The following is a 23,600-nucleotide window of genomic DNA, read 5'->3' on the forward strand; positions in this document are numbered from 1 at the left end:
GCTGCGCTGGGGTGGCGCGGGCGGGCGGCGGGGAGTCCTGAGACCTGCTGAACGGACCGACGAGCGCCCTCTGCCCCTGGGCCCGCAGACGCTCCTTGTGGAGGGGCCACCTCGTCTCATCTACCTGCTGGGGGCTGGGAGAAATCTGGCTTGGGGAGCGGGGGACACCGACAGCCTAGCTTGCAGGGTTGGGGTGCCTGAAGCCACACGTTTTGTCAGCCTGCTAGGCACTTGGAGGGGTGACGGGCTGGGGCGGGGGCCCGGGTGGGAGGGAGTGAGGTTCGGTCTCCAGTCATCATGCCTCTTGTCCATTCCGGAGGGATTTAGGCATTAGGAGGCCAGGGCTTTAAGGATGTCGATACTGAGCATCACAGTCCCACAGCGGCCTCACGGCCCCCTTTCCCCACCGTCCCCCCAGCCCTCGGCAGAAGTGGAGTAGCTTCGCAGGCCCCCCCTCCAGCTCTTGGGATGTCGCCCCCTCATTCTGCTGGGCCTCAGGGGCTGACGAAGAACCGGGGACTCCAGGGGAGCTTTCCTGAGCTGCAGGGAGCGCCCTGAGGGCGCTGAGTGGGGTTCCTGCGGGAGGCCCAGCCCTCCTGGGCAGGCTGTGGGATGGTGGGAAGGGCATGTCAGAACCTTCTTTCTGATTCTCCCCCCAGAGGACCACTTTCCGGGGGCTCCCCCTTCTCCCTAGCCATTGATCAGAGTCCTGTTTGGGATGGTGCCCCTGAGCCTCCACTTAGCCCTGGGGTGGGCATGCCTGCCCACTTGGGAATTAGGTGACCACTGTCTTTATCTCCCCGACTTTTGTCCTTTTAAGATGTAAGCTTTCCCCACCTGCCCACAACTTCACACCTTAAGGATAAACTCACCCCCAAAAGTTGTACCCTTCCAGCAAGCCAGCAAGGCTTTTACCCAAGGGAATGTTCTGTGGATGGATTGTTAACCACTTGGGTGGGGGTGGGGGGCACCGCCTGTCACTTGGAGCACCTCTCCAGCAGGGGGGCGGTGGGGAGGCAGGAGTATGTCAGGACTTGAGCTGCTTTCCAGACCTCAGTGGCCTGGTGCAGGCTGCTCCTCCCTCCTCCTTTCTCCTTCCCTCCTCCTTCATCCCTACTCCGACCTGCTTCTGGGCTACTTCAACTTCATTCTGTAGAAGTGGTGATGTCTCTGGTGGCAGCAGGGCTGGCAGGCCTGTGAGGGAGCAGGCCAGAAGATCTGTGGAGAGGTTGGGGCAGAAGGGCTCTGCAGCTCCACCCCCTTCCGGAAGGGCCCACAAAGAGTTGGTAACAAGACCCAGTGGACCCCTGAGCCTTGTAATTATAGCCGACAAACCATCCTCTTCCCTAGACAAGCATGGAGCCTGCAGCCCCTAATTACCACCCATCCCAAGACATCTGCCCACCCCTGCCTGCTGTCCTCCTCTGCTCAGCCTAGAACCCAGCTTCCAGTGGGCAGGCTGTGCTGGCAGCCTGGGCAGCTGTGGGCTGGAAGGTTATCTCCCCTCTGCATAGTGGCAGCTGTGTCCCTGCCTGGAGGAGATATGGGGGCGTTGGCATCTTGGTCCTTGCCCTACCCCCTGGGGCTGGCAAGAGTGCTGCCAACTGAGCAGGTCCACAGTGGGGAGAGTCCCTGATGGGTAGCAGGCCTGGGGCAGGGAGCAGCAGCTTTCTGTGGCTCCCAGCAGCTCCTGGGAAGAGTGAAGAGGCTTGTTGTGTCACTTCTGTCCTTGTTATCTGGGACCATTGGCACTGATCTGAGAGGTGGCCCTGCCCGATCCTGTAAAATGCAGACTGCTTTCCCTCCCTGTCCTCCTTGCTCTGTTCAGAGTCACCTGTGCGGTCTGGGTCTCCTTTAGCCTCTCTGCTTCTTTCTCCCCATGTTCTCTGCCTTAGTTCCTCTGTTCCCTCCCGGGTCTGGCCCAGTCCACTGTTGCCAGTCTCCTAACCCCCGGCAGTGGACAGAGGCTATTTTGATATGTCTGTTTTTCTTCTGGGAGAAACAAGCCTCCCTGAGTACCAAACATTGTTCCTTAAATTCTAGGTGATGACTCCCGCTGAAATGCTTTATTATGAACCTCGTTGACTGGTCTCGTGGCACCACGAGGCATAAATATATGTGTACTCACATACATTAAGTAAGTCAGGAGACAGTGTGTAATGACATTATTGGGACCCGGCTCAATTAAGGTAGATATTATCTGTAGTAATTGGAAAGTGATAGCCCATGACAGCCCGTGGTGTGTTGGGCAGAGTGACTGCCTGTCCTGGAGAAGGCCAGGCCACCTGTCAGTGTAACCAGACTGCAATGACTATGAGTCCAAGAGAGCTCAGCCACTGCTCCCCTCAGCTGACCCACTGCACTGGAGCTAGGAGTTCTGGGTTCTGCGTGGTACCCCATCCCTGACACCCCCAGTCATTCCCCGTTCCCTAAGGGGACAGACACTGCTTCCTGTCAGGCATGACTTCTAGTAAAATTACTGTCCTCGCCACAGGACCATTTTGAGGTTTAAATATAGAAATGAAGATGGGGACTCGACCTGGATTCCAGCTTCTGATGGGCCATGTTTCAGATAGCACTCACTGCCCCTTCTTGGTGTGTGGCCTTCTCGTGGCCTAGGGACCACGTCTAACCAAGCAGGGCAGGGGAGTTGGGTGTGGGTGGGAGCTGGTATGAAGAGGAGGACCGGAAGAGGAGGAGAGGAAGCAGTGGGGGTGATGAAACCACAATAATAGCACCAGCTGCAGACCAGTCACTTGCCTGCTTGGGTCTGTGCTGCAAAGCCAGGGATGGTGGTGGCTCCAAGGAGAGGGGAGGGGAAGGAGTGGGGAGTCTACTGGACAGGAGAGCCTGCTGGTTGGAGAAGACCTGGCGATGTGGACATGGTTACTGAGGAGGAGGCAAGCCAGCACTGGGTGTTTTCTGGGCTGGACTGGAGATAGAGGGTTGGTGACACCTGCTTGTCTTGTGCCTGGCCATGGAGCGCACGTTGGTGAGATTTCCACCTCATGTGGGCTGTGGCTTTCACAGGTGGCCATCCTTCTGTTTCTCTTGTCACAAGTCCCTGCTTATTGCTGTGGTCTGAGCCCTCCAGGAGCCCTTCAAGGAACTCCTCATGTCTGTCTACACTGTAGCCCATGAAGTCTGGCTTGACTTTGGCTGGGCCACCTTCTCTGGTTTCATTTCCTTATCAGTCCCTTTTCCTTCCCACTACCCCTCAGCCATGTTAGTGTCTCTACTAAGCCTTGCTTAGTACACTGGGCATTTGCACTTGTTCGTCTATCTGGATAGCCACAGGGCTCCTCCTTTTCCTGCTTTCAATCTGAATATAACCTCCTCAGAGAAGACTTCCTTGATGTTCCATCCCCCACTGGAATGGGAGCTCACAGGTGTGTGTGTGTGTGTGTGTGTGTGTGTGTGTGTGTCTTTGTCACAGCAGGGCAGGTGCACAATGGGTGCTCAGCTCACATGTGAATGCCACAGGAATAGCTGAATGGCCATGGTGGGAATGACTGCCTTCACTGGGTCACACAGCAGGGCTGGAGAAATTTGGTGCAAAGTTGGAGACCCTCTCTGTGGAGGTAAATGTCCCTGTAGATCTTGCCTTGGGCTCTGCCTCTGCCTCAGAAGTACAGGTGGTTTAGGGGTTTTCCTCTTCCTCATTCTTGCTGGCATTAAGGGAAGGAGTGACTTCTTGCATCCATCCTTCCTCTCTTCTGCCTTCTGTCCTTCCATATGTGTTCACACAGGGCTCTCTGCCCAGCACAGAACCAGGCCCTTGTTCTGGCTCAGGAAGTGGGCTCTGGGTTTCGAATCCCAGGCTGGGGGGCGGGGGCTGATGCAGCCCAGGGGAACAAAAGGTAGTGGGAACAGAGGTGCCTTCCTTCTTGCTCTTAGAACTTGTCCTGAACCCATGCCCCAGATCCCACTATTACAGCCCCTGCTGGGTACCCTGGTACCCTGTGCTGGGGTACCAGGCATGAATGGCCACGGCACAGAGACTGAGGTAAACAGGGCCTCATGTCCATCTGGGGAGGGCTGTGTGCTGGGATTGCAAGGACCGAGTCAGCTATGACAGTGAGGCTCAGACTATGGGCTTTGTCATGGGGGCAGCTGCTGGTGGACAAGGGCAGGTTGGGATGGGGGTGCTTTGGGTGACCTCATCCTGGGTCTAGGCTCTGTCCATCCCTGTCCAGTAGCCACACCACCGCTTAGCAGTGCAGGTCCTTGTGGCCTTAGGACCACAGGTGAAGAGAGGGGAGGCTTTTGGTGCCCCCAATCTTGCACGTTGGGGGAGCAGTGGGGAAGCATCTGTACAGCTCTGGAAACTACACAGATTTTACATGTCCATTTCTAGTCTGCAGCTTCTTGGGCATTTGGGCAAGGCCAAGGTGTGGAGAGATTAGGAGGTAATAGGCAGGCCAGGAGGGCTGAGGGTGTGTGTTGGGCTCCAAGCTCGAACCCAGGGGTTTCTTCCTTCTGAGACTCCCCCACCCCACCAGCCATCCTGTGGACCATGCCCTCAGAAGGCCAAGTTCAGCCCTGGCTTTATCCTGAGCCAAGCACAAGACGGGCTGTTCCCTCCCCGTCCATGCCCTTTACTGTGGTGTTTGGGTTTTGTTCTGTTTCGTTGGTTTTGCAAGAATGAGAAGCAGCTCAGTGAAAAATAATTGGGGGTTTAGTGAATCATGGTGGTTGTCTTGGGCTCTGGTTGTTGTTTTGTGGTTTGTGGTTCTCCCTGGCGTGGCCATGGCTGGGCGGGAAGGACTTAGGTCAAAGAGCGTGAAGCGCCTCCTTGTTAAGACAGCAGTGCCACAGAGGCTGGGGAGGGGGTCCTCTGAGCCCCTCAGGCAGCACAGACCCCCTCCCTTCTGCTGTCTTGTCTTCTTCCTCCTGTGAGAGCTCTGTCCTCCTTGGGACCAGAGATTAGCTCGGACCAGAGAAAAGGAGGGAATGGGGAGATGGTGGGCAGGCAGAGGGAAAGAGAAGGGAGAGAACCCCTGGGGGTGGTTGTCACATACCTGAGCCTGCAGTCATCCTGGTGGTCTCTTCTGGCAAAGGGTTTCCCCCCATCTGCCCCAGGTCTGCACTTCCAAGCTATTTTGGAATTGCTAGGGAAAGGACTTCAGAGAAGAACCCCCTCCAGGCGGCCCCAGCCCCTCCTCCCTCTGCAGGTGGAGGCAGGCGCCCGGCAGCCCCAGCTCTGCTGCTGGCTGCTTTCACTGGGGTATTTTTACTTTGCCTTGTTCCTGTTACACGATCAAAGGAGAGAGGGGAGGCTGAGAGAGGCCGTGTGTGCGTTTGCCCAGCTCTTTGGAGGAGCTCAGCAAAGGCAGGCCTGGCAAGCCTGAGAGGACCTGCTGCGGTCAGAGGCTGGGGCCTCATCCCAGAGGAAGGCCTTGAGGGGATCTGATCAGCGGGAGCAGGGCCCAGGCTGCTAACTGCTAACGTAGGGGGAGCCCACCTTTCACCTTTCTCTCCTCCTAGACTTCCTTCACTGCAGGCCTCTGTCCTTCTTGGGTGTGTGAGTGTACTTGTGAGTGTTGAGCATGTGTGTGCATATGTGACTGTACATGAGACTGGGGTAAGTGCATGTGTGTCTATGAGTGCCAGGGTGCATGTGTTCATGTAAGCATGTGTGCACACGTGTGAATAAATGTGAGTGCAAGCATACATACATGTACATTTAGTAGTTTTGTGTGCAGAGTATATGTACGTACACACGCACACACTGGTGTATGAATATGTACACACACGTGTGACCACATGCACAAACCAGATGTGCATGAGTCTGTATATGTGAACATGTACATGAAGGAGTGCACATGCATGTGAGTGTATGTGCAAACTACATGTGTGAGCATGTGTGTGGGGTGTGCAGGTGTATGTACATGTATGAGCATGCATGTGAATGTATGTGTGTGCACAGCATATGACTGTGTATCCCTGTGCGTGTACACTGTTCAGCCCAGATGTGCTTGGCCTCCAGGGGAAGCTGTGCTGACCCCAGGAAGGATCTAGAAGCTGATGTCAGGTTTGGCTCAGGAGCTGCTGTGTCTCCCCCAGCCTGAGTTGGCCTGCTGTGGCCCAGTCATAAGGCCAGCATCTCTCCATGTGACATTCCTGGGGACAGTTGTTACTCCCTGAGTTAGGACTGGCAGGCCATGGAAGCCAAAGCCTACTCACTGAAGTCTGAGTGCCTCAGTTTCCTCAGGGTGACGTATCACCAGCTCATGGGGCTCAGGGGGCTGTGGGTTCCACCAGGCCCTGTGAGTGCAGCAGCATGGGCCTGGTACACAGTGGTGTGCTGTCATTTTCTGTGGGCCACTTTCATTTGGACAGCACAGCGTTCTGGTTGCTCCTGCCACAGAGGGCCAGGTGGCATCTCTGAGCCTGGCCTGAACACAGGTAGCAGGTGGCTCCCCCCTTCCCAGAGCACTGGCCTGCCTGGTTCCAGAGGTCTGGGTCCTGGATGGTGGCATCATGTAGTATTCCATGGGCTCCTTAGGCTCTCTCAGTATGGCTGATACTGGCTTCCATACCTTGATTTGCTGTGTGACTTTGGAGAGTTATGCAGTTCTTCTGAGCTCTTGATTCACCTGAAGAATGGGGCTGAGTGGACTTGGTAGCCATATTCTTGCCTCTGAGGAGCTAATGGGGAAGGAACAATTTGTTTTGTGGCACAGGGCTAAGCAGGTGCTCTATCACTTGAGCCATGCTCCCAGCCCTTTTGCTTTTTTCTGTCTGTCATGGGGCTTGAACTCTGGGCGCTGTCCCTCAGCTCTTCAGATCAAGGGGAGTGCTCTACCACTTGAGCTACAGTGCCACTTCTGGTTTTCTGAGTGGCTTATTGGAGATAAAGACTCTAATGGGCTTTCCTGCTGGGGCTGGCTTTGAACCGTGATCCTCAGATCTCAGCCTCCTGAGTGGCTAGGATTACAGGCATGAGCCACCAGTGCCAGCTGCTTTATTATATTATATTTTATTTATTTATTTTTTTTGGTCCAGTTGTGGGGCCTGAACTCTGGGCCAGGGCGCTGTCCCTCAGCTCTTCAGCTCAAGGCTAGCGCCCTACCACTTGAGCCACAGCCCTACTTCCGGCTTTTTTCTTTTTGCTTATGTGGTGCTGAGGAATCGAACTCAGGGCCTCAGGCATGCAAGGCAAACGCTCTACCACTGAGCCACCTTCCTAGCCCCCGCCAGCTGCTTTTGTTTTTGAGATGGGACCTTGCAAAGTTTTGGGACCTTTGCAAAGGCTGGCCTTGGATCTTGATCTTCCTGTCTCCCAGGTAGCTGAGATTATAGGCGTAAGCCACCAGGCCCAGCCTAGGGAGAAACCCTTTGATGAGGGGGTCAGAAGTGAAGTAAATGTCCCTGAGGACAGAGAAGATCACATGTTCAAGCTGGATTCTGGGGTATGCTTGTCCCTTGGCCCAGAACAAGAGCAGTTAGGGCTCAGGGGGAAAGACAGGTGAAGAAAGATGGCTCCAAGACCCGGCTCAACCTCTACGGCAGCTCCATGTCTTTGGCAAAAGTTTCCAGTCTCAACACAAGTCTCTTCAGCTTCCTGGGAAACGGAGGCACGGTATAGACAAATGCCTTGCTGGTCTTCATTGGACCAACCCACAGGGAAAGGCCTTGGTTTGCCTTCCCAGTCAAGCCCTTATCCTTGTGGTACCCAAGTGTAAAGGAGGGAGCCTCTGAGCAGGGAGGCTGGGGTGAGGGAAAGAACCCCAGGGGAAATTAGCCCAAATTAGCAGTGAGAATAAGGAAGAGCTGGTGTTCTTTCCTCTACCCTTGCAGATAAATATTTAATCACAACAACAATAATAATGACGATGACCGTGATAATGTGCAGGAGCAGGCTGTAACCCGAGCCCCACTCAGAGGAAGGAAGAGCAGTGGAGAAGTAGAGAGAGGAGGAAAGCCAGAAGGGGGGCAGAGGAGCAAGTAGCAGAGGACTGGACACAGGGTTTACCCCCTGCCTGGGGCCTTTAAGCAGATGGGATGGTCATGTGGAAAGGAAGTTGCTACTTGGGCTTTCTGATGTAGGAGAGTTCAGGGCCTCCTCAGCCCTGCCTCTCTCTGGCTTTCCTGCCACCTGCAAAGCAGCAGCTCTGGGCCTGGGCTCCGTGTGCACCCCAGCCTCGCAGGCTGCTTATATTTCCAGAGGCCTGGAAAGGTCTTCCTTGGGACCTCAGTTTTCTCTTCTCCATCATGGGGTTGGGACAGCCAGACTGGCTTCTTGCCTTGTCTCCCCAGCCTTTCCCATAGCTCCTGGGGTGCTCTGAGACCCCAGCCTCTGAGGGCAATGGGCACGGGCCCTGAGAAGTCTTCAAACGTGACCTAGTTTCTGCCTCCAGCTCTCCCATTTCAACCAGAGTTGAGCTGCAGCCTGGAGGAAACCAAGTCGAGGAGATTTATGGAGGCCTTGGCGATAACCTCCCTCTCCGAGGCTTCTGATGAGAGATCAGAATAGCTAATGTCTTCTCTGGGCTTGTGTTTGATAGTCTCTCTCTCTCTCTCTCTTCCTCTCTCAGGTCGGTAGGAGGAGAGGAGCTGTTTTCTGCTTGATGCCAAGATACGCCAGGCTAGGAGCACCCTTCCCTTCCCACGGGCACCAACCCAGAGTAGGCCTGCAGGACGAGGGCACAAGCATCAAGGCTATCCTGCAGCCCCGGCCACTCCCTGCCGCCTGCCGGCCTGGACTGTTCAGGCATCTGAGCGCTGTCCGAGTGCTGAAGAGGAGGAGAAGGAGGAGAAGGGAGAGAGCTCAGGCATGGTCTGCCCCGCTGGCCACACTTGGCAGTCCTGCTGCTGAAACAGTCCTGCCCATGTGCACCCAGGCCGCGGGGCCGGTGGCCTGCCGGAGCTAGGAGGGAGACCCACCGTTCATGGGTCTCTAGGGACTTCCGAGATGCCTGGAAAGAGAGGCTGGGGCTGGTGGTGGGCCCATCTGCCCCTCTGCCTGCTCCTCAGCCTTTCTGGCCCCTGGGTGCCTGCCCTGGCAAAACCCAAGGGCCATCCCCACATGAACTCCATCCGCATAGATGGGGACATCACACTGGGAGGCCTGTTCCCTGTGCATGGCCGGGGCACAGAGGGCAAGGCCTGCGGAGAGCTGAAAAAGGAGAAGGGCATCCACCGCCTGGAGGCCATGCTGTTTGCTCTGGACCGCATCAACAACGACCCGGACCTGCTGCCCAACATCACGCTGGGCGCCCGCATTCTGGACACCTGCTCGAGGGATACCCATGCCCTGGAGCAGTCCCTGACCTTTGTGCAGGCGCTCATCGAGAAGGACGGCACGGAGGTCCGCTGCGGCAGCGGCAGCCCACCCATCATCACCAAGCCCGAGCGCGTGGTGGGCGTTATTGGTGCTTCAGGGAGCTCGGTCTCCATCATGGTAGCCAACATCCTCCGCCTCTTCAAGGTCAGTGTCCAGTTGGCCTTGTAGGTGCTTCTAACCAGCAACGTAGCTCTCCCCAGCCCAGGGTGCCTGGCCAGCTAGTCCCTTCCTTCTCCCTGTCCTACCATCGAGAGAGTTTCCCTTTGGAGCAGTGTCAGGGAATTGAGACGGTTCTCTGCTTCCAGGCCTCATCCTGCGGCCTGGCCCAAGTATGGACCGGGAATGGAGCCTCCAAACCCAGCTCTAGGTGCTGACCCTGGTGCTGAAGCAGCACCTGCCTCCAAGCTGAGTGAATACCATGCCCTCCTCTGGGAACAGCAGCAGGACAGGTGACCTGACCGAGGCAGAAAGACACACAGAGAGACAGACAGGTGACCGAGGCAGAAAGACACACAGAGAGACAGACAGGTGGATGGATAGAAGGACAGACAGATCAAAAAAATGAACAGAAATAGGAACGCCAGAGATTGCAGAGAGAAAATGTGAGACTTGTTTTGACATTGTTTTCAAATGATTGCAATTCCCAGGAAAGAGATGTTTTTCTTTTGGTTAGTGGAGGGAGCCCCCAGCGGCCCTCCCGCTCCACCCCGTGACTGCGGTTGGAGAACTTGTTCTATATATATGATTTTTTGGATGGGGTGTGGCTGGCTGGGCCTGATGGCATGAAATGCAGGTGAGGATGGGCACACAGGCCAGGCCATGGGGCTGCTGGGTCTGGAGCCCAGCTTCCCATTCCTCCCCTCCCCCTGCCCTTCCCCCTCACACACCTTTCTCCCTTTCCTCCAAGAGCCCCGCCCTGCCCCCTCCACGAGCCTCTCCTCCTCTCTTCCGGGGGCAAGAGCTGCTGATTTGCAATTCAATTGGAGCCAAGTGCTTCGCTAAGCTGCTAAAACAACTGAAAGCTACTGGGTAGAGAGAAAAACATTACAAGCATTTTACCAATAATTATGTGCCCGATTTTTTCTCCCTGAGCCTGCCTTGTTTGCTCTGTGTGCGTCTGTGCGAGAGCGTGTGAGGGAGATAATGGGATGGGGAAGGGACAGGGAGGCTGACGGGTCCTGCGCTCACTATGGGGTCACTTTCAGCCCTTCTCAGTCTCCAGTTGGCAGAAGGCTGGGAGACATTGCACCACGCTGTGTAAGGCAGGCAGAGCAGAGGCCCGATCCTGCTCACCTGAGCTCTTTCAAGAATCTATTTGACCAGATCCTAGGATTAATCAGTGGTGGTGGTGGTGGGAGGGGGGGCATCTCTGGAGGCTGAGGTGGGGGTGGAGTGAGTGGAGAAGAAAGTCCCTGTGTGGGGAGTGAGGGAGGAAGCTGGCGGCCTCTGCCAGTATGGGCGTCCAGGGCCCTCTCTCAGCTGGCTGGCTTTACTTGGTGATCTGGGTAGACGTGTGGTTTTAGTTACAAATGGATGCATGTGAAGAAAGCCAAATGTGTGTGTGTTCTAAGAGGATCAGGAGGCCTGAAGGAAACTCTGCTCCTGTAGGGGACAAGGTAAAGAGTTGCCTGGCCGTCCCTCAGGCTCCCAGAGGGTGCTTTGGGAATGGGTGGCTTGTGGGTCTGGTCTTGCACTGAGGTGTGGAAGTGGACAGTGGGGAGGGCAGGCTGACCACGTGGACCCAGGATGTCTGGTCTGGCTGAGTCATCATTTTGGCTGCCTGGCCAGGCCTGGGAGGGAGGCTGCCTGGCGGCAGAGGTACAAGCCCTGGGCTCCCTGTCTGCCTCTGGGAAGGCTGCAAATGGGCTGCTGTGGTCCCTGACAGGAGCTCTGCATTCAAACCTCTGGGACTCAGAGTGCTTTAGAAGGACCGGGTAAAGCAGCCTGGCCAGGCAGGGGCTGGAGCTATGACATCAGTGGACGTTCTTTGAACGAAAGGAGGGAGGTTGCCTGGTTTACCAGGACAGGCTCAAAGGGGCTGACAGGTACCACCAATCTGTGTGTGTGTGTGTGTGTGTGTGTGTGTGTGTGTGTGTGTGGTGTGACCTGACACATACAGAGAGGGGTGTCTCTGGGTATTAGGTGCCAGACAGTCCTTAGCTGTGACTTTTGTGCTCTTTTCTCCTGGGATGGGGAAGGTGGGGTGGGGGAGGGACCACCGTTACCTGCCAGGACTCATCAGGGCACCTTACCGTCTGTCTCCCTGGGCAGAAATGAACATGGTGAGCTAGGCATGGTGGCACATGCCTATAATTCCAGTTACCTGGGAGGCAGAGATCAGGCCAGCCTAGACAAAATGTTAACAAGAAATTTCAACCAACAAGCTGGGCATGTGATGTTTGCCTGTCATCCCAGTTACTTGGGAAGTCATAGGAGGGCTATCACAGTCAGGGGATAGCCCCAGGTAAAAACTCAAGACCTTACCTGAAAAATAACAAATTGGGTGCCAGTGGCTCATGCTGTAATCCTAGCTACTTAGGAGGCTGAGATCTGAGGTTAGTGGTTTGAAGCTAGTTCAGGCAGGAAAGTTCTTGAGACACTTACCTCTAATTAATCACCAAAAAGCCAGACATGGAGCTGTGTCTCCAGTGGTATAGCACAAAAGCTCAAAGACAGCACTCAGGCCCTGAATTGAAGCCCCAGGACTAGCATAAAAAAAAGAAAAAAAAACTGAACAAAAAGGGCATGGCTGAAGTGGTCGAGTGCCTACCTAGCCAGATCAAAGCCATGCAAACCCCAGTGCAGGAAACTTCTTTGAAAGAAAAAAATAAATGAATGATGTAGCCTGTCTGAGTTGGATCACAGTGATAGAGTGGCTGAGACAGAGGTCAGAGGGGTCAGAGATGGGACTAGAGGTAGAGGCCTGGGGAGTGGATGGGGACCCAGGGGGCCTTGCTAAGAAGGAGCGAGGGGAGGTAGGAACCCAGAGAGCTGTGGTCTGTGTTCCCTGGGTCCCTTTTAATAGTGTGAATGGCCTAGCTGGCGACCAGAGGCTTCCTCAATAATTAAACTGGTAGAAATGAGAGATGAGAGGCTGGGTGAGAAACTTAAAATCCATTTACAGAGGCAGAAAGATTGCACGTTGGGGAGGGAGGTCAGGGGCCCAGGCTTGGGGAGGAGAGGCTGAGGGAGGGCACCTGAGGCCAGCAGGTGTCTGTTTATCAGGGAGACACTGTCCCCAGGCCTGTGCCCTAGGAGCTGGACTCTTGAGGCAATGCTCCCAGCTTTCCTTGCTCCTCCCAGAGGAGACCTGGCCTGGGTGGGGAGTAGGGAACAGGAAGCTCACTTCCTGCCTGGATAAATGCTACTGAGATGCTGACAGGCCCCAGAATGAGCAAAACTCACCAATGTGAGACTGCAAAACGGCTGTCCCAGCCTGGGGATGTGGAGGCTGGCCTCTGTCATGTCCCCTGTCCACATGCCTGGTGCCCTCCACACGGCTGCTCTTCACATGACACTAGCTGTCACAGTGCATACTCCTGACTTCCTGCCCCTACCGCCTCCCTTCATTTAATGTTTGTCCCCTTCTCCCAGGTCCAAGAGCAGAGACAGGTGTGTTTACCCCTAGAGCGTATACAGTGCCATGCTGTGGGAGCACCCAGATTCTGGAGTCAGACAGGCTCTAAGCTTGATTCCCTCATCTACTAGACTCACCTCACCTCCATATCCATCATTAAAACCCTAGTGTGAATGAGAATAGCCAGTGCTGAGTGGGGAGTGGGGTACAAAGAGGGGGAAGGACAAACAGAGTTCAGGCACCTGAACTACAGAGCAGTTTCCCAAATATGGACTTGTAAGAGCTGTTAGGCATCCAGAAGCCATTTTTCTGAGTCCCACATTGATTTTTACAGTAGAGAGAAATGGGGTCCACAAAGGGGAGGGTGTATACAGGTGGTGAACTTGAAGTCTGGCCAGACAAGCCAGGGCCTGACCATCTCGTGCTTGCCGAATGAGGCTGATGCTCATTCTTCCCAACCTAGCAGGCTGTGTGGGCACTGTGAGTGAGCTCTGAGCAGCCAGCATGGTGCCTGGCACACAGTCAGCCTGCAGGAAATGTCATGGCGCAGCCTGGGCTGGACCTCAGCATGAGAGACTCCACTCGTGCAGAAGAGCATGGCGAGGGCGGGCAGTGACAGACGGTGACCTTTGAGGTGGATCCCAGAGAGTTCCTGCCATCTGCACTGGCGCCTTGCTTGCTCAGGGCACTGGCCGAGCAGCCAGCTTTGCTTTTGGACAGCAGCAGTAATTCTGCGGTGGCGGGTGGGCCCAGGAGGGAGGAGGAGTCTTGGTGCTGCCCTGACTCGGGCCCTGTCCTCACCAGGAACACTGAGGAGGCTCTGTTGCTTAGGTGACACCAGACTTCCTGTTGAGGATGTGGCTTTTGTGGCTGAGGAGTGTTTCATGCGTGGCTTAGCCAGGAGGAGCTGTACACAGGTGCTTTGTCTTTTTAGCTGCTACCCACAAACAGTTATATGTGCTGTCTTCTTTATGTTCCTTGAAGATGCCGCCGGGCCTCTGGAGACACGGACACCCTGGGGGCAGGGGTGGTGCTGATCCCTTTGGTTATCTCCATTGTCTTGTACCCTACCCCTGCCCTCCCCTCCCCTGCCAGACAGAAAGATACCCTGGTGGGTATTCAGGCAGGCAGACAAATCTGGAGAGAGCCAGTGGCCCTAGGATGCGGTGTGCAAGAGAGTGTTGGGCCTGGCTTGTGGTCTGGAGGCCTCGATTTGAGGGTCAGCCCTGCCATCCTCCCCTCCCCACCATGAACAAGCAGCGTGGCTTTCATTTTTTTTTTTCCAATTGACTAAAGCAGCATGTGTATGACCCAGGCAGGTTGGGCAGGAAAAGGCAAATGCTACTTTTTATTCAAGCGGACTTCTCTGCTTGCCAGGGGGCTGTGCTGGGGCGAACCCAGGAGACACAGGCCAGGCTTGCTCCACAGTGCCAGAGCTGCCATGCACAGTGATGGCTGGAAGGTATATTGTCCTGTAGGTTCACTCCTTTCTTCTTTGGAGTGGAGAGGCCCTAACTGGTTCTGTGAGGCCGTGGCCACGGCCAGGGCCGTGTTTACCTCCTCTCTGTCCTCCAGGGCTGTGGTCTGGAGGAGGAGGGGCAGCATTGGCTCTGTCAGGGCCTCCTCCCCATTCCTATCTTAGATTCTGGAATTGGAGATTCAGAAATCCTGTGTGGCCCCCATACTGGTGCGTGGGAGGGGAGCAATGCTTAACCCCAAGGGATAAGTTCCAGAAGGAGACCAAAGGTTTAGGACAGAGCCTGTGTGTGTGTGTGTGTGTGTGTGTGTGTGTGTGTACACGCTCCAGTACTGGGGCTTGAACTCAGGACCCGGATACTGTCCCTTAGCTTTTTTGCTCAAGATTAATGCTCTACCACTTGAGCCACACTTCTACTTCTGACTTTTTGGTAGTTAGTTGGAGATAAGAGTCTCATGGACTTTCCTGCTTGGACCTCAATCCTCAGATCTCAGCCTCCTGAGTAGTGAGCTACTAGTGCCCAGCCCAGCTGGTCTTTTGTTGTGTCTCCACTGAGGGCCTTTTCCCTTCCACAGACATACTTGTGTTTTTTATTGTTTTATGTGGTGGATGGAGCCCAAGGCCTTGAGCCTGCTAATACTTACACACACACTACCACTGAGGCCTCCACCCAACCTCCCGTTATATATCTTGCAAATGATTCTAAGCATGTGGCAATGATAGTGAATACCGTAATGGACAACCCATACCTACCACCTGGCCACATATTGATTTTTGCTCTAATAGCATCCAAACTTGTTTTTATCTTAGGATGAAAGGACCCTTCCCTTCTTTTCCTCCAGGGCAACTGCTGTTTGGTCCTGGATATGTTTGCTTAAACCTTTTTATTCTCATGGACTTGAAGAAATACCTAACCATGAATAGTGTTTGGTTTTGTGTGCTTTAACTTGATAAAAATGAGACCTTATTCTATGCATTCTGCTGTTTTTTTTTTCTCTTTCTCGCACTTTACCCTGTGTTTTGCTCTGTTTCTTTTTCTGGCTGCATAGTGTTCCGTAGCAGGACTCTGTCTCTGTGTATTTATGTATCCGTTCTCCTGTGCTGTCACTCAGGCATTTCTGAGGACCTTCCTTGTGTGACAATGTTCTTGTAGCACAGCAGACTTGCACGATTGTGGGAACAAGCGTGCTGATCCTCCCAGGGGCTGATGCCTTACAGCTCCCGTTCTGTGCAGGGCAGGGCGCTACTTTGAGACCTGCTTCTGATGGGAGTACTCTTGGGTTCATAAAACCACAAGCTTCTCAGTGTATCTGGGCCTGTGCTACACAGCCTGTGAAGTGACTCTCAGGGTACGGGGTTTTCTCCCATGCTCTTGGACTTGCATTCGGAGGTGTCACTGTCCAGCTCTTTTTTGGTTCTCTGGAGTCCTTGCTGGCTCACCACTCACTGGTTGTGAGCCTTTGGGGGAAGTTCTGGGCTGTGTCCTCATCTGTGGGCTGGGCAGGGTGTGAGCCAGGACTTCCTGTGGGAGGTGGGTGGTGGCTGACACTCAGGGTCTGTGATTGCCAGGTGAGGGACTTCCAGAGGAGGGGAACACCAAGTACAAAGGCCTGGCGGTCACAGGCCTCGGGGTGGGGGTGGGGGGTGCAGAGGTGGCTGTTGGGCCTCTGGGAGGCTGCTGGGACTGTGGGTCACCATGGCCATGGCCTGCAGAAGCTGGGGACATGACAGGGGTCCTCTTCTCTGCTACGGTGGCTCTGCAGGCCAGGCCTCGAGGGCAGCTGGACGGGGCTTTCTAGAATGTCTAAGTGTGAGGAAATGTTAAGTGCCTTGTAAGTACTTTGATTATTTTAAATAGCTTAAGTGGTTTTCCAAGATGGTCCTAAGTATCCTGAGGACACAGATGTAAAATCAATTAGGAAAGTTCAACACACCATGGGGAGGGAAGTAGCTCCTCACCTGCCCCTGCCCCCGCCCCTGCCAGGGCCTGGGCCATCTCTCTTTCTACCCTTGCTGCATGGGGCTCTGCTGGCCTCAGGGTCTGCCTCCCTCTGGGCGTCTCAGGCTACTGAGGCTTGGGTGGATGGGAGATGTGCCTGAGAGGGTCTTCTCTAAAGACTTCTCTCCCTGACTGGGTCTTTACCCAGCTGCTCTTGGGGGCCTGGAGTGCGCCCTCTTCCCCACCACGGTCTCATAAGTTACAGTGTACTGTTTAGTGCATAATCCATTCCTATGTTCTGTTTCAAGGTGCCAGCACCCAGGCTGGCACACGCAGGCTGCGAACTCTGGCACCCACTCACTGGTGGCCTTTGCTGCAGCCAGGGTAGGAGGCGACTGGGCACGCCCACCTCTCCCCCTCCACCACAGCTGATGCCCCATGACCTCGGGGTATTGCTGAGAATTGGTGTCAACAGTGCACAGGCCCTTTCCTCTGTGAGGGTGCTTCCCCTCTCCCCCTCAGGGAGTCTGCTGGGTCATGGTACTGATTACCTTGTATAGCTGTGCACTGGTCTGAGGGTGGATGTTTGTGGAATTTCCATAGACATGGCCACCTTAGCCTTCCCATCAGTAAGTGTGAGGGATCTCAGTGGTGCCTGGCAGTGGGGATCCCAGCCCTGTGGCCAGTCAGTCAGGGCAAGACCAAGGTGGTTCTGAGGCCATCCCCATTGGCCTCCATAATCTATGCAGCAAGTCAGCACAGGGTTTTCTGTTTCTTCTATGGATCTCCACAGAATGCAATGGGAAGGCCAGAAAGAATGTTTAATGAGAGGTGTCACTGTGAGGAAAGCCATGCCCATGACCAGCTCAGAGCCAGCCGGACACAGGCAGTAGGTACCTGGTTCAGCAATGGATGGGCTTCCTGCTCATGAGGGGTCAGGTGAGTGGGTTTGGGCCTGTTCATATAGTTTTCTATAGTTGGTAAATTGTATTAAGGAGCTGCTGACTTGTTCTCAAACAGGGCGTGCTTTTCTTTTTTCTTTCTTCTTCTTGCTACTGAATAAGGAGGGTCTTTCTCTTCTTCCTCCTCCTGTTCTTCCTCCTTTTTCCTTTCTCACTTTTCCTCTTTCTTTGGTACTGGAGATTGAACTCAGGCCTTGCTCTTGCTAGGTAGGTAGTGTTGTTCCACTTGAGTTGTGCCTCCAGTTCTCCTCAGAGTTTGTTGGTCTCCAAGTGGTTTCCCGTGTGTATATATATATTTTTTTTTTTGGTTGGTCGTGGGGCTTGAACTCTGGGCCTGGGCGCTGTCCCTCAGCTCTTCAGCTCAAGGCGAGCGCTCTACCACTTGAGCTACAGTGCCACTTCCGGTTTTCTGGTGGTTTATTGGAGATAGGAGTCTCACGGTCTCTCCTGCCCGGGCTGGCTTTGAACCACGATCCTCAGATCTCAGCCTCCTGAGTAGCTAGGATTACAGGCGTGAGCCACCAGCGCCCGGCTTCCTGTGTGTATATTTGAAGTGTGTCTTGGGGTTCAGCACTTGAGTGTGGCTCACAGTGTTGGGAACTTTTAGATCAGAGCTGTGGACAATTTCTGGGCATTTCTTAGAAGCTGTGGAGACAGAGGAAGGCGCTGGTGGAGAATGTAAAAAGGGAAATCCTGAGAGGCGTGTGTGTGTGTGTGTGTGTGTGTGTGTGTGTGTGTGTGTGTATCCTGAGAGGCGTGTGTGTGTGTGTATGTGCTGGTTCAGGGGCTTAAACTCAGAACCCGGGCACTGTCCCTAAACTTTTGTGCTCAAGTCTAGTGCTCTACCACTTTGAGCCATAAGAACATTTCTGGCTTTTTGGTGGTTAGTTAGAGATAAGAATCTCACAGATTTCCTGCCTGGGGATGGCTTTGAATCTCAGTCCTCAGTCTCAGTCTTCTGAGTAGCTAGGATTACAGGCTGGTGCCCATCAGTCCCGAGAGTTCTTTTTTTTTTTTTTTTGGGGTCCGGTCGTGGGGCCTGAACTCTGGGCCTGGGTGCTGTCCCTCAGCTCTTCAGCTCAAGGCTAGCACTCTACCACTTGAGCCACAGCGCCCACTTCCGGCTTTTTTCTTTTTGCTTATGTGGTACCGAGGAATCGAACCCAGGGCCTTGAGCATGCAAGGCAAATGCTCTACCACTGAGCCACCTTCCCAGCCCCTGAGAGTTCTTTATAACCTTTCACAGTCACTTCTTGATCAAAATGGACAGGACACCTGTCCTGTTTCACAGATGGGAAAGCTGAGCCCCTGAGAAGTTAAGGGGACCACAAGCCAGAAGTCCAGCCTAGTGCTCTGCCCTTTGTATGGCTGGAAGCCATGGCCACATTGTTCTGGTCTTGTAGGTGCTTTTGGTCAGGAATTGGAAGGTGGCTATTGAGAGTCTGAAGGCTGGGGTCAGATGGACCCTCCCTCTGTCCTGAGCACAGACAGATAGTGGTGTGTGAGTGTGGCTTGATCCTCTGACTTCTTCCTGTTGTGGTTATAAAGAGCCAACATGTTGGTTGCAGGTTTCTGGAAGGAACTAGAAAAACATAAAGAAGCAAGTAGAAATTGCTCAATTATCCCCCTATCCAGGTGACAACCTTGATCCATTTGTGTATTTCCTCCAGGCTCTTCTGTGTAATTTACCAAGTCGATATGAGAACATCTATATGTTTCTGTAGCCAGTGTTTGTCCACCTACTGTAGTAGTGAGCACTTTATAATCTCCTTAAACTGTCTGTGAGGCATAGCATTTGATGGCTCTAACCAGCACTGGAGCCTGGTATCTTTGAGGTACCATGTCCTCTGGGTAGGGGGTGGTTTGGATATGGAGTCTCAGTCAGGCTGCCTCATTGGACCCTTCTGTGCTTTTTTGGGTGAGAGGCTATGACAGTGCGGCCTGCAGCTATGTGGGGGTGCAGTAGGTGGGAGGCTCTATTGAATTGAAGTAGTTATACTGGAAAAGACAGGTGCTCAGTGGAGGATGAGTGGGAAGGTAGAATGGAGGAGTCAGAACCCAGTGTCCTGGCAATGTGGGGGTCTAGGGCGCTGCTGAACCCTGGGCATGGAGGCCAAGGATGCTGGGTTTCACTGTAGCCCACTCAGGACTAAAGTCCTTGGAGCCCTGGAAATTAAGCTCAGAGACTTAAATCAAGCCTCTTGGCTGAGGGAAGGGTGGGCAGGGGGCCAGGCTGGCAGGGAGGGGATGGCCTCCTGAGCACCAGTTGCTGTGGACAGGTGGCATGTGTGGTGGGAGGGGCCTGGAAGGAGGAGTGGGAGCCCTGGGGGCACCTGGGCTGGCATTACCACAGAAGTCCTATAGGGCCTGGCACCTTTGTTTGGTCACCTCAACTTAATTCCTTCCCTCCGGCCCTGCCATGGGACTGGTTCTCTGGGCTACTCCCTAAGCTCCATCTGCTGGCCCCCGTGCCTGATGGTCTTGAAGATTGCTCTGCACCCCTTGCCCCCAAACTTCTTGGTGTAACTTACCCATCATGAAATGCAGGCTTCATATGTACAATCTGTGAGGGTTTTTTGTTTTTGTTTTTTCTCGTTGTGGGTCTTGAACTTGGGTCCTGGGCGCTGTCCCTGAGTTCTTTTGCTCAAGGCTATTGGTCTACCCACTTTAAGCCACAGCACCACTTCTGGTTTTCTGGTGGTTAATTGGAGATAAGGGTCTTATAGCTTTTCCTGCCCTGGCTGGCTTTGAACCATGATTCTCAGATCTCAGCCTTCTGAGTAGCTTGGATTATAGGCATGAGCCACCAGCTCCTGGCTTTGTGTGTGTGTGTGTGTGTGTGTGTGTGTGTGTGTGTGTGCCAGTGCTGGGGCTTGAACTCAGGGCTTTGAGCAATTCCTTAGCTTATTTGCTCAATACTGGTGCTCTACAACTTGTGCCATACCCCTATTTCTGGCTATTTGGTGGTTAAATGAAGATAAGAGTCACAAACCTTCCTTCTCACGCTGCCTTTGACTGTGATCTTTCACATCTCAGCCTTCTAAGTATCTAGGATGACAGGTGTGAGCCACTGACTCCTGGCTCAACTTGTGTGTTTTGATGGATGCAGGTATCTAAATGACCATCATCACAGTATCGCCAGGGTCTAGAAAGTTCCCTTGAGCCCTCATAAACAGGTTTTCCTGTAGCCTGGTTCAGAGTATCAAACCTGAGCTTCATGTGATGCCCATACTGAGTGCTTCCTGACTGGTTCTTTTGCTCCTTTGTGAGCCTAGCCCTGGGGCTAGGTGTGTTGATGGCTCACTCTTTTTTGTGGTGTTGTACTATTCCATCATCCATTTTATTTCAGTAGTTATCCATTCTGTTACTGTTGGACATTTGGGCTGTGCCAAGTGTTTGCTATTATGAAAAAAGCTGCCATGAACATTTGTGAATGTGTCTTTCAGTGGAGGTAAATGCTTATTTTTTGTGAGTGTATTGTAGGTGGCGCTGCTGACTCCTCTAGTTATGTGAAAGATCAGGTTTAGTCATTTTCTCAGAGTGTGACCTTCTTGCCACTTCTCTCTCTCTCCCTCTCTCTCTCTCTCTCTCTCTCTCTCTCTCTCGGCAATATTGGAGTTGGAACTCAGGACCTTGTGTTTGCTAAGCAGGTGTTCTACTACCTAAGCTATGCCTCCAGCTCCTTTTTTGCTTTGTTCTGATTATTTTTTCTGAGAGGATTTCCCACTTTTCACCCATGACGGGCTTAGAACTGTGTTCCTCTGACTAATAGCTTCCTACCTGGCTGGAGTGACAGACACATGCCACCATGTCCCATTTGTTTGTCACCAAGGAGTCTTTTTTCCTGGGCTGACCTTGAATCACAAACTTTCTGATCTGTGATTCTTGAGGATCTGGGATTGTAGGCATGAGCTAGCTCTCCAGCCCCTGGCCATCTCTCTGCTTTGGGACTTCCCACATGCCTTCAGGCCTGTCTGTAATGCTATGTCTTCTACCATCTTGACAGGTGTCACTGGGGAATCTCTGGGGATCAGCTTCACACAGGGCTGTCTGTCTTCCTCCCTGCCTCACCTTCCAATGCTCAGAATGTAGGAGGTACTTAGTAAAAGGTAGGGCTGACTTGATGTGGTGTGTGCTAGGACTTTCATGGAGATTATTTGGTGCAAGTGGCCAACCAGGTGATGGGCATCACTGGCTCCACTGTGCAGGTGAGGAAACTGAGGCTCAGTGGAGGCCCTGGGACCTCAGCACTGTCTGTCTCCAAAGCCTGTGCTTATTTCAAGATCCAGACAGCAGTGTTGTAGTTCCTTGCTCTTTTTCAGCTCGCCCACTGTGATTTCACTCGGCCTCGTATTCCAGTCCGGGGGCTGTTGGATTAAATCCCATGGTGCCCCAGTTAGCTTGTGGTCCAGACAGTGCCTGGAGGATCCACCAGCTTTTGCCATGCTGAGTTGGGGCCCCAAGAAAGGGATTTCCAGGCTGTGGTGGGTGGTGAGGCAACAGAAACCCACTCATACACACTGGCAGCTCTCTCCTGGCGTGGCTGATGTTGGTACACATTCTTACCTTTTCAAAGTCCCCATCCATTGATTGAAACCATCTACTAGGGGCAGAGCCTTGCCACTGTCATTTTGCACTTTCTGGGTGAAAACTAGGGTGTGTGTGTGTGTGTGTGTGAGAGAGAGAGAGAGAGAGAGGTGTGTGTGTTCCTAGTTGGCCCTGAAGATCAGAGTGAGGTCCTTGTACTCCAGCCTCTGGCTGTAGTATTTTAGGGACACTCTGTGTGGGTGGAGGAGTGGAAATCAGGTCCACCACAGCCCATACAGGCTTGTTCGCAGCCCCTCGGGAAACTAGAGAGCCTGTTTCAGGTCATTGATTGACTAAGTGGTCCATGAGAAGTCTGGAAGGTCTGTAGTGTCTTGAGGCTGCCTCAGAGTTGAAGTTCACTGTGGATGCCCAAAGCTGCTGTCCAGGGTTCTGACTGAAGTAGGCGTGGCATGGGAGGCAGGGCCTGCCCACAGAGACCTCTGGGCACTGTGCGGCCTGAGGTCCTCTCTTGTTCATGTTGGTGGGGGCTGGGCATGTGGCCAGGCAGACGGTATGTGTGCCTTGATATTTTAATTGAAGCCTGGAGACATGGTTGCTCTCTCTACTGTGCTAACAATGTACAGAATAAATAATTCAGCCATAGCTGTGCTGTTCCTGCTGTCCTAGCCCATGGGGGTGGCCACACATGTATAGCCATACATGCAAGCCGCCGTGAGGGCCAGGGCTGCTGCGAGGGCCTGTGGCTGCATAAAGACACAGCATTGCTGGTTTAACGGGACCCTGGCCACCTCTCAGCCCCAGTGTATCTGTTTTCTCCCCGCCAACCCTGCAGAGAGGGTAACAGAATGTGGGACCAACCTTTTAAGCAGCGACTAAGTGACACTCAAAGGTCCATTTGTCCTCAGAGCAGCCTGAAATGCCAGCAACCTGGAGGCAGAGACCCTCTTCGTGGGCCTGTATCCAGGGCTGTGTTTGATGCAACAAATGTTTATGGTGCTCTAAGCTTGTGCAAGAGACCGGATCAGGTAGAGGGGTAGAAGAGATGTTTCTGGTGAGGAGTTGTGGCTTGCATGTAAGTGGTTACCACTTCATGTAGGATGAAGAGGGCATAGCCAGGTCTGGGGGTTCAGAGGACAGAAAGAGCAGTTTTTCCCAGTGTGCCTGAAGGGTGGCTTCCAGGAAGAGGTGGCTGTTTTTCTGCACTAGAGACAGAGCCATGGTACTGATGTCAGTGGGGAGGCTGGTAAGGACAGGACCTCTGGCATGGCTAGCAGGGGTGAGGCGGGGCTGCTGTGTGGGGGTAGATGGGCTGGTGGATCGGACCTGTCCCTGCAGGGTGGTTCCCTGGCTGGATTTGGAGTTTTCCTATGGGTCTGGATGCAGGGGCAGTTGCAGGAGGGCTCTGGGCTGAGAGAATGACTAGGACACTGACAGACAATCCAGTTTGGGGGCCATGCTGACCCACCATGGCATATCTCATTCATTCATTCATTCAGCAATGAAGTAGCTGGTGAATACTTTATGAAGCAGATGTTAAGATGAGTTGTCAATACAGCAAGGAGCAAAGAACTTGCCGTTTTCACCTGTATGGGGCTGCCTTTCCAGATGCGGTGGAGGACAGTGAACACAGCATCAATTCATGTGGACACGGGTAGTCTGGAAGGAAATTGCATAGGGCTAGGCTTTAGAGAATGGTGCAGCAGGGAAGGGTTCTTGTAACCAAGGCCATTAGGGATGCTCTGGACCCAGGTGAGTAAGGAAGGGGATCAGAAGGCTGGGTAGTACTTTAGATGTATGGTATAGTCAAT

General features: G+C 53.6%; 1 protein-coding gene across 1 annotated transcript in view; it reads left to right on the forward strand.

The window, feature by feature from the left end:
• Positions 1-2,937: 2,937 nt before the first annotated feature.
• Grm4 (glutamate receptor, metabotropic 4) overlaps positions 2,938-23,600 on the forward strand; it is a 96,661-nt gene continuing 75,998 nt past the window's right edge. Inside the window, exons 1-2 of the mRNA XM_013029596.1 lie at positions 2,938-2,992; positions 8,541-9,433. Coding sequence (XP_012885050.1) covers positions 8,918-9,433 — 516 coding nt within the window. The 5' untranslated portion in view covers positions 2,938-2,992; positions 8,541-8,917. The remainder of the gene's footprint in view (positions 2,993-8,540; positions 9,434-23,600) is intronic.

This window comes from Dipodomys ordii, unplaced genomic scaffold, assembly GCF_000151885.1.
Source record: "Dipodomys ordii isolate 6190 unplaced genomic scaffold, Dord_2.0 Scaffold120, whole genome shotgun sequence".
Taxonomy (NCBI): Eukaryota; Metazoa; Chordata; class Mammalia; order Rodentia; family Heteromyidae; genus Dipodomys; species Dipodomys ordii.